The following is a 10,807-nucleotide window of genomic DNA, read 5'->3' on the forward strand; positions in this document are numbered from 1 at the left end:
TGAGTGAGATGAGCAGAACCAGGAGAACATTGTACACAGTATCAACAACATTGTGTGTTGATCAACTGTGATAGACTTGATTCTTCTCAGAAATACAATGGTCCAAGATAGTTCCAAAGGACTCATGATGGAAAATGCTCTCCAAATCCAGAAAAAAAAAAGAACTGTTGAATCTGGATGAAGATTGAACCATACTATTTCTATCTTTTTTGTTGTTGTTTTTCTTTTTTGAGGTTTTTCCTTTTTGCTCTGATTCTTCTCTCATTACATGACTAATACTATGCTTAATGTTATTGTACATATATAACCTATATCAGATCACTTGCTATCTTGGGGAGGGGGGGAGGGAGGGAAGGGATGGAGAAAAATTTGAAACTAGAAATTTTATAAAAACAAATATTGAAAAAAAAGTTTTTTAAAGGAAATAATAGGGAAATTTAAAATAGGAACTTTAGTAGGTAAAGAGTAGAACAAAGGGCATTCAGGGCACAGACAGTAGTGTATGCAAAGTCATGAAAGTACAGGTATTTGGGAAGGCAGAGAATTGTCCATTTTGACTGGATTTCAGAGCAACTGATAGATTGGAAAGAAGACTGGAAGGGTAGCATGGTACTAGATTATAGAGATCTCTGAATACCAAGCAGGAGTTTTTTATGATAGGTGATAGTGAGCCACTGAAGACTTTTGAGCAGAGAAGTGAATTGAGTAGCTCTAATATTCCACTGAGCTTTCCCATATTGGGAGATAAACTACATCTGTCCTTAGTCTTCCCTAGATCATAAAATGTTTTAAAGACCTATCTGGAAGGGGCCTTAGAGAGTATCTAGCTTAGCTCTAACAGCACTTTGACTCTAACATCCTTAAAAGAGTGGCCATCCAGCCTGTCCAGTTATGGAAAACTCATTACCTCATCCTTTATCCTTCCTTCTTCATACAGAAGCAAACACTAGATGAGTAAGGTAAGAAGGTTGTGAATGGTGGGCAAATTGTTTCTTATTCTCTCTCCCAGAGACAAGGACGGGACTGGCCTACCTGTAGGACTTTTGGCCTCAGGCAGGGCAGGACTTGAGGAGAGATGTTTGGGGATGGAATGGAGCAGTTATTTAAGCACCCTTGTCTTAATACTTTCTCTCTTTCTAGCCAAGGCACTGAAGAGGGGCGGCAGATCCTTCAGCAGTCTCTGCTGGACAGATTCAACTTCGTCTCCGACTTTCTGCAGAGTAAGCATCTTTCCCATCTTACTGGGGAAGGAGTTTCATTTTCCTACCCCTTGGGGAATGCGGGAGCCAGAAGGTGAGGTCACAGGGGCCCTTGGAGAAAGGAGAAGACCTGGTCTTTTTTATAAGGGGAGTAAAGGACAGCCAGCTATGACATCACAGCCACCCCCTCAGGACCTGGAAACATCTATACTGAGATATATGTAGGTGTGATGGCTAAAGAGAACCTTGTGTTTTGTGAGTCTGTATGGGGCAGCATGTCACACCATGCATGGCTTTCCTTCCCTCAGCCCTGAGGGATTGGTGTCCCTCTTTCCTTCCTTGGACATGAACATTGTGCATAATCCTATGCACATTGCTCCCACTTTGCCTCCTGAACCTCACTGTCTTTGCCTGTAAAAAGGAAGGGGGTATATCTGCTTTCTTTTCCTTACAAGGTTGTAGGGAAGATAAATTGGAACAGATAAGTTTTGAAAACAGTGAAAATAGTCAGATAATTCCCATTTCTGTGGTACCTTTAAGGTACAAACGATATACTTCATAACAGCCCTGTTAGGTGGGTGTAGTGCAATATTGTAATTGCAGTTTTGTGGCTGAGGAAGCTGAAGCTCAGAGATATTACCTCACTTGCCCTGGGGGCCCAGATCAATAAGTGTCAGAGATAGAACTCCAATCCTGGACATGTGATTCCAGGACCAGAGCACTTTGCATTCCATTGCATTGTCTCTACTGATTCAAGTCAGTTTAGTTCAACAACTGAATTGTACACTAAATGTAGGCATTAATTAAGTGCCTGCTGTATGCAAGGTGCTGTGTGAGGTCCTGGAGGTAGAGAGACAAGAACATAACAGTCCCTGCATTCCCTCAGAGCACCCATGTCTCATGATAACCTAGAGAGACACAACCTGTCTTAATTTGAAGAGGAGGAGATCACTAGCACTTGGGGGATATCAGAGAAAGTAACCCCCAGAAGGGCTTGGAAGGAAGCAGAGGGTGTGGAGAGCAAAGGGCTTTCTGGCAGGGGAATGAAAGATGGAGTGTCACTCACCCAGAGCACCTGCTCTTCTGGCTTGGCTGGAATGTGACTTGTGAACAAGGTCAGGCTGGGGAGGAGCTTCAGTGCTAGGCCAAGGAGAGTGACAGGGTCTTGCTTATATTTTCAGAAGATGATTTGTCAGCTGTGGTGAGAATCATTTGGAGCATAAAGGCTCTAAGCAGAAAGACTAATTAGGAATCTCTTATTGTAGTTCCGAAGAGAGACGGAATAATGGCCTTGGCGAGGTTGGGGGCCACGGTCATGGGAAAGGGCAGTGGATGTGAGAGATGAGGCCGGAGAATTGAAGCCAGTGGTTGTAGAAAAGGCAGATTTGGGGAGATGATGAGCAGTTTGGACACATTAGCACTTCAGCTGTTAATGGAATCTCCATTAGGAGTTCTTTAGCTGGCAGTTGAAAATTAAAGACTAGAGTTAAGAAAAGACATTAAAGCAGGATATGTGGATTCGGGAGTTGTCTAATGTAGAGAGATCATTGAACCTATGAGAACTGCCATGGTAATCTGGTAAGAGAATACAGAGAGGGTGTGTGCTTAGGTTCTTAGGAGGTATCCATTCTATGAAGATGAGAGCAAAGGAGAACATGAAAAATCAACCTGAAAAGTAGAAGAAAAATCAGGAAAGAACATTGCCACAAAAGAGAGGAGAAAATCTACAGGAGGAGAGAGGGTAGTTGATGGAATCAAGCTGCAAAGAGGTCACAGATAGGATGGGGATTGAGGAAAAGCTGTTTGATTTAGCAGTGAAGAGATTTTTTGTAACCTTGAAGAGAAAGCAGTCTCATTTGTGCAGCCAGAAGCCAAATGGCAAGTCACTGTTGAGAAGTGAGTGGGTGCTAAATGCTAGCTATTGATAAGGAAATGGAAATGAAGACAGGGAGTGTAGACATTGATTTGAAGGATTTGGGCAGTGAAAGGGAAAGGAGATACAGGTTTGTAGCTTTAGAGGGCAGAGAAGGATCACATGATTCTTTTGAAGAATGGTAGACTTCTGTATGTTTACATGCAGCATGGACAGAGCCATTAGATTGGCAAAGGTTTGAACCTTTTATTTTAAAATTAATTAATTTTAAAAGGGGGGTGAAGGGAATGATTGGTGGAGCAAGCTCCTGGAAGAGATAGGGAATGGAATCAAGGGCATGGCAAGAGAGGTCAGCCTCAACAAAGAGTAGGACTACCTTATCCTCAGAGATAATGGAATATAAGGAAGAAATGGATGATAACTTAAAGGAATTTTGAGGAGTCAGGTCTTAGGGCTTCTCTAGAATCCTAAACAGATAAGAATTCATATAACCTGATCTGTTTTGACCTTATAATCCTCTCTTTTATAGAAGTCCTATATTGCTTTTACAGCAATGAGGAATGTCTAAGTAGGACTATTGCAAGCCAAAATAGACATTATTATCCTTCTCTCCCCTTTCTCTTCCTCTCTTCCCCCAAGTCAGCTGTCTTCCCTAGCAAACCCTGAAACCTTAAGTAGGGAAGGTGTTAGTGTTGTGGGAGAGACATTAGGTGTCACTGGAACTCTATTTACCAGTTTGTCAGCCAATGCATATTGGCTGGTTAGTGACTTTCAGGGATATCATACTCAGAGTCAATAAAAAACACAGGGCAGGCAGTTAACTGACTACTCAGTCAGTTATCTGAGATACAACGTAACATGCTCACATGTCAGACAGAGGTAGGGCAGAGAGGAACCCTTTGGGATATTACTTTTCTTTTTGTTTTTGTTTGTTTGTTTTTTGTTTTGTGGGGCAATGAGGGTTAAGTGAATTGCCCAGGGTCACACAGCTAGTAAGTGTCGAGTGTCTGAAGCTGGATTTGAACTCAGATACTCCTGAATCCAGGGCCGGTGCTTTAGCCACTGCGTTACCTAGTTGCCCCTGGGATATTACTTTTCATTTAATATAAGATAGAACCACTGGTCTTGGGGTCAAAAGACATGGAATCAAGCTATTATTACAAATGCACATGCTTTTAATTTTACTCCCTGTAACATGGAGATGTTGATTTAAATTTTTTTTCAATGTCAAATGCATTACAGTAATGACTCAAAGCTTCTGGCAGACCATAACACACAGGGTGCAGAATGTTTGTCTCCCAAAAGTGTAGAGATTTACCTTGATTCTGGCCAGCATGTTCCTTAGGCAAGTTTAGGGCACGCTGACTCATGCCTTTTTCCTGCCTTTTTGTCATTGTAGAGAACCGCAAGCATCAATCCTCCTCAGAGATCCTAGTGTCTGTGCAGAAACTAGAAGATGGGGAGGAGTTGGAGTTGGCCAAGGTAACTAGTGATGTATACACCTATGTGTGGGGGGTGAAGCAGGGCAGGACCTCTTAGGCCTTTAGTCCTATAGTATATAGAGACTTTGTTTTCAAAAATAAGCAAAGCCTACATATCTACCTGCCTTAGCTGGTTTAGACATTCTCCTGCTCAGGGAAGGAAGGAAAAGAAAGTTTGGTGTAGACACAGCTTCATCTGTCTTTCTAACACGATCTTGGAACACTCCTTTCAGCACAGAGATTCTGTTAACTTGTCCCAGGGACAGGCCCTGATGTGTCAGGGGCATCTAAAGAACAAGAGATAGGAAGGAACCAGCAGGTGGACTTTGTTTGAGAAATAGGGCAGTGTTACCTTCCAGTTTTAATTTAGGTCTATTTATCTCCATCTAGGCTCTCAACTTCTTTTGCTTTTCTTCTGGAAGGTGGAGATAAGCATGTGTGCTAGGTGGGGCAGCAATGCTTAATTGTGTGGTTCTATGCAGCATGCCTCAGACCTCTTCCTCAAAGCCCTTGACCTGAAATTTTCTGGACACGTGATGCATGCTAACATAGGATCTTCCCCATCATAGGTACTTAGTCAGGGTTTCTTGACTCATGAGGGCCCTGTTGGTCCATTGCATGGGCTGGGGAAGATAGAACAAGACCCTTACCCTCAAGGTTCCTACACTTGAATTCCAGTAAGATGGGCAGATACACAGACATTACCATTGGGTGTTGGTGTAGTTACAGTATATAGATGGATATACGGACCTGAGTTGGGAGGATTGGGGAAGGGAAAGGGTGACTGAGAACTTGTCTTCATAACTGATTCTAGGTGATCATGTTACTCTTATACCATTCCACCATGAGTTCCAAAAGTCTGAGGGACTGGAACCAATTTGACTACAAAATCCAGGTAAGCCCTTGCTTCTCCACACCCCACGTTGGCCTGCTATTGGGGGCCATAGGCTGCATCATTAGCTCTCCCCACTTTTTAATCTGAATCTTCTCTCTGGGAGGATGGGGTAACAAAGCTATGACCTCTTTCTTCCATTACTCTGTTGCTCTGGGGCACTTGTTGCCCGTTCCTTTCTCCTGTGCTGTTGGCCCCTGGCCTCATTTCATGGTGGAGTGAATGGACATGGTTCCCAGAACAGGTTTCTGACATGGCCTATCATGGTTCCACCCTAACCTTCTAGTCTTAACTCTCTGTTATTCTCCCCACAAACCTCCTTCTGAGCTAAATTGATCTACATTCTACACCACACTCCCTTCCTTGGTGCCATTGTTTAGCTTTTTCCTGTACCTGGAATTTCCTCTATCCTTCTCTGCCTGTTGAATTCCTGCCCATCTCTCCTTTATATCCCAACTAAAATGCCTTCTCTGATTTCTAACCCCTACCTCCTGCCCCCGTGGATCTCACATTCAGTTTTTTTTTTCCTTGGTGTTTTTTTTTTTCCCTTTATTAACGAAAAGCAAAAGAAGTTCAAAGAAACCTTAACTTTTTTTCCTGGATTCCTTTGAAGGAAGGAAGGAAATAAATACATAAACAACGCTTACTATGCACCAAGCACTGTGCTAAAACATTAAGATACAGTATTAAAGCTAAGATGGTCTTTGCCCTGAAGGAGCTTTAATAATTATAATAAGGGGGGTGGTTACACATATAGGCAAGTGGTAGCCAGAAAGGAACACTTTGGTCCAGAAAGTTAGAGAGGTGTTGAATGTTCCAGCCAGGAACAGTAACATGGGTTAGTGTATCATGATTCCATACAGGTGGTGGGGAGAGAAGGACAGGGTAGGTATGTGCTTGGCATCAGGGGTTGGCCAGGAATTATGGAGGAAGATAAAACAAAAGCTTGAAAGTGAAGCAAAGCATGACTGGAGCTTCCCTAAAACCATTGTAGAGGAGAGGAATCCAGTCCAAAAGAGCAGCTTGCCTGAAGTTTGTAGCCAGCTGAGTCCCAGGTTACCTCTTGCTGTCTTCAACAGGGAAATGAGGAGGGGGGGGGGGAGTAGAGTAGTTACAGCCCTATTTGAATTCCCCACACCCTGGGTATACATTCTCTTTCTGTTCTTCCATCTCTGTCTATTGCCTAGGCGGAGTTGGCTGCCATCCTTAAGTTTGTGCTGGATCATGAAGATGGACTGAGTCTGAATGACAACTTAAAGAGTTTTCTACAGAAAGGTGAGCAGGCTTTGATGTGCAGGCTGGGGGAGGGGGTGGCGAGCTTGCTGTGGACACAAACAAGGATGTCTTCAGTCTGCATTTCTGCTGTGTCCTCAGAGTATTAGAAAGAGATCCATGCAATTCACACTGCTCACTCCCCAGTCTCTAAGCCTCTTGTGCTTCTTTGTCTCAGCAGCAGTTTAGCTAGTTTTCAGCTGATTGTTTTATCCATCGAAATATGTCCCTAATATCCAGTTCATTACTTCCATTGCTTCTGCCCCAGGAGTTTTACCCTAATGCCCCTTTTCAGTCAGTTCACATCTTGGTAGCTAAGAAATCGAGATCAATTACTGTGCTTGAATTGGCTTTAAAGATTCTGTTTCTCCCTGATGGCAAAACCCCAAGTTGTTCTCTTTGTTTTGGTGAATTGATCAATGTTGTCTTTTGCTGGGTCTCAAACGGGCTGTTTCTTTGAACCAACCTAACCTTTCATTAACTTTGGTTTGTTTCCTCTCCATTCAGCTCCTGTCCCTTCCAGTAGTCCCAGCACCAGCTCTGATGAGCTTTCCCCAGTGCCTCCTCAACAAGCCAAGAAAGAAGTTCGATTCTTGGAACTGCAGAAGATTGGCTCCTCATCAGGACTAAACAAGTGAGTCTTGGGGCATGTTCTTTTCACATCTAACCCTGGCATCTTTGCAGCCCAGAAGTTGAGCCATCAACTGACCTCAGGAACCCTCTTATTTTGACTATAATGGAACATTTTGAGGCTCATTGGATAATGTAATATGATCTTCTTTACCTTACTCAATTCCTGCTCAGGAAGTGAGTACAGAGCTATGAAGGACCATAAATAAACCCTTCTTTCCTAGAATTTTTTTGTGTGTGTGAGGCAGTTGGGGTTAAGTGACTTGCCCAGGGTCACACAGCTAGTAAGTGTCAAGTGTCTGAGGCCGGATTTGAACTCAGGTCCTCCTGAATCCAGAATGGTGCTCAATCCACTGCAGTGCCTAGCTGCCCCAGAAATTTTAACTGATTTGCAGCGTCTTCCCCCCTTGTAAAACCTATGTAGGCGTCTCCTTCCCATTCTATAAAGAAAATTAAGAATCAGACAATGAGACTTGCCTGCTGGTCATTCTAATAACAGAACCTAGGTGTCCAGAGTCATATCCTAGCATTTGATATACCTGATCTCTGCCTTTTCTGGGATGTGGGTGGCTCCTCCAGCCTTGATGTCTGATGTTCTAATTTGGAGTTCCTGGGACGTCTTCCTCAGCTTCTTGTCAGGGTCTCCTGCTTCTCCAATGGGTGATATCCTTCAGACCCCCCAATTCCAAATGAGACGGTTGAAGAAACAGCTGGCAGATGAACGGGCCAGCCGTGATGACTTGGAGCTGGAGTTAGCTAAAAGCTGCCAGCTCCTGGCTGAGAAGGGTGAGTAGTTAGGTGAGCAGGTAGCCTGCCATCTCCTCCCCTTGTGGAGGGCTACTGCATTGGGTCCCTTCCCCGAGGGAGTACTGGGCTTACCTGGGAAGTGCCCCCTCAGTGTCCTCTTCATCTCTCCCTACAATCAGGCCATCTCCTTCCTCGGCTGTCCCCAGCTCTCTGGGTTCGTGCAGAGAAGAGGGCAGGTGAGCCGCGGGGCTTTGACTTTTTTGGAGGTCAGTCCTCTGACTTTGGCTTTCTAGTCTCCACCAGATTATGGGAAGTAGCCCAGTTAAAAGAGTGGTGAGGTTGGTTTCCTGGGAGGGCCCCTTTTCCTGCCCTTTCTCCTCATCCATCATTTCCCTGTCTTTAATTGGACCTTAGACTAAATACCCCCTTATCACTCCCACCGCTACCCATTCCCTAACACACACCTTCCCATGCTGTGTTAAAAATTGTCCCATTTGAGTTCCTGCCTCTGAGCATCTCTTCTTACCTCCTTCAATCTTGGCAGACACACAGATCTCCATGATGCAGCAGCGTATTGATCGCTTGGCTCTCCTAAATGAGAAGCAGGCCACGGGATCCATGGAGAATAAAGAGCTGGAAGAATTACGTGGCAAGAATGAGAGGTAGTGATCACTTTCCATTGACCCCCTTCCTCTAGCCACATCCAGCTTACTCTGGGCCACAGTCTGGCAGTCAGAGATGGGAAATGAGATCCCCTCTCACTGCGCTCTCTCTTCTTCCAGTCTGAGCATACGGTTACATGAAACCTTGAAACAGTGCCAGGACTTGAAGACTGAGAAGGGACAGATGGAACGCAAGATTGACCAGCTGTCTGAGGAGAATGGGGACCTTTCTTTCAAGGTGTGTGGCTTTGGGTGTTGTACTATGTCAGTGGGACATTGTGACTTGTCCAAGGCAGCTGGCTGTGATGCAGGAGGAGCAGACTAGATAGGACATGAGGTAGCCTCTGTTTCTTCTCCAGTGAGATACTCTGGCCTGCCTGGTCCCAGTCTCCTATGATTGGTTGCTACTTAGGTTCTAGAAAGTGTTATCAAATTCTGATCTGTAGGAACTGAGTCAGGGATGTGTTCGGTGGTAGTAACCTATCTCCTTTTCTTAGCCTATATGTAAGTGAAAGTGTTGGGAGGGGTGAATTTCACAGATCAGGAAGAAAAATGGATAGTTCAGGTGCTAGGAGATTGGAAAAATTCTGTTTATCTGTCTGTCTCAGCTGCGGGATTTTGCCAGCCATCTGCTACAGCTACAGGAAGCCCTCAATGATCGGACAGAGGAACACAACAGCTCCACAAAGGAATGGAGGGAGAAACAGACTCACCTGGAGATAGAACTCAGCACCACCCTGCAAGACAAGGTAATACCAGCAAAGTAACAACACTTCCTGAGAAGTGAGGACTGAGAACTTTGCCAAGATCCTTTCCCAGACACCTGAGGAGAATCCAGCAAATCCCCAGTTGAACTGACCATTTAGCCTCTGCTGGGCCTTTAGTTTTCTTTTAGTTTCAAGCAAGGATCAGAATAATTCCAAAGTGTGATCCAGAAAGAATAAAAGACCTGAGGTTATTGAGCTTTTTTTCATGCAGAAATAATGGTAGGTGGTCACCCCGAGGAGGAGGGCTTCTGCAGAAGTACACTATCATAGAGTAATGAAGCCCTTAGCATAGGAGGAGCTGGCTGACTGACCCTCTCCAGCTTTCTAAGTATGTTTCTTCAGGTTTGTCAGCTGAATTTTGTTACCAGGTCTGTCATTTAAGCAGGGGTTTTTTTGTTTTTTTGGTGAGGCAATTGGGGTTAAGTGACTTGCCCAGGGTCACACAGCTAGTAAGTGTTGAGTGTCTGAGGCTGCATTTGATCTCAGGTCCTCCTGCCGCCAGGGCCGGTGCTCTATCCACTGCACCACCTAGCTGCCCCTCATTTAAGCAGTTTTATATGATTGACCTTTGCCTATTCAGGGACCCAAGAGTCTCAAGCAACTGCCTTGTGGCCTCTGATTACTCTACCTCTTTGCTCACTTCGGTATCTTTGTTTCTTTCCTAGAAATGCCTAGAAGAGAAGAATGAAATCCTCCAGGGAAAAATCTCCCAGTTGGAAGAGCAGCTGGCACAGGTTGGGAAGAATCCATCCCAAGAGAAGGGAGAGGTGTTGGGCGACATCTTGCAGGTAGAGATATGGTGACAGGGCTGATGGGGCAAGACAAGACCCTGTCTTTCAGACTCATCCCTTTGACTCTAAGATCTTAGCAATGTGGTTGGGATTGAAGTAGAGGCAGTTCAGTTGTCTATTTCTCTAGTGCCCAGAATGGGAGCCTAGAGACGAACATTCACAGTCCCATAAAGCTCACAGTTACTGCTTTTGTTGCTGGCTGCCCCTCCATGTTTCCCTATGGACAGAAGAGGGCTTCTGAAAAGATCCCATGGAGAGATGGCATGGTAGAGAAAAGAGCCCTGGGCTTGCAGTCAGGAAATCCAAAGGGGAATCCCAGCACTGCAATTCACTTGATGTGAAAAATTGCGTGAATTGGTTCATTTCTCTCAGTCTTGTTTTTCCCATCTTTAAAATGGGGATAATAATCCCTCTCCCGCCTGCTCCACTGAATGGTTTTGAGGCTCAAGAGAGATAATGGATGGAAAGTACTTTTTTTTTGGGGGGGGGGGAG

General features: G+C 44.6%; 1 protein-coding gene across 1 annotated transcript in view; it reads left to right on the plus strand.

The window, feature by feature from the left end:
- NUMA1 (nuclear mitotic apparatus protein 1) overlaps positions 1 to 10,807 on the plus strand; it is a 68,321-nt gene that overhangs the window by 36,632 nt on the left and 20,882 nt on the right. Inside the window, 10 exon segments of the mRNA XM_043993737.1 lie at positions 1,141 to 1,220; positions 4,472 to 4,554; positions 5,368 to 5,448; positions 6,633 to 6,720; positions 7,225 to 7,351; positions 7,976 to 8,133; positions 8,639 to 8,756; positions 8,877 to 8,994; positions 9,365 to 9,505; positions 10,189 to 10,311. Of these exon segments, the coding sequence (XP_043849672.1) occupies positions 1,141 to 1,220; positions 4,472 to 4,554; positions 5,368 to 5,448; positions 6,633 to 6,720; positions 7,225 to 7,351; positions 7,976 to 8,133; positions 8,639 to 8,756; positions 8,877 to 8,994; positions 9,365 to 9,505; positions 10,189 to 10,311 (1,117 nt within the window).

The sequence above is a fragment of the Dromiciops gliroides genome, chromosome 3 (assembly GCF_019393635.1).
Source record: "Dromiciops gliroides isolate mDroGli1 chromosome 3, mDroGli1.pri, whole genome shotgun sequence".
NCBI classification, from domain to species: Eukaryota; Metazoa; Chordata; class Mammalia; order Microbiotheria; family Microbiotheriidae; genus Dromiciops; species Dromiciops gliroides.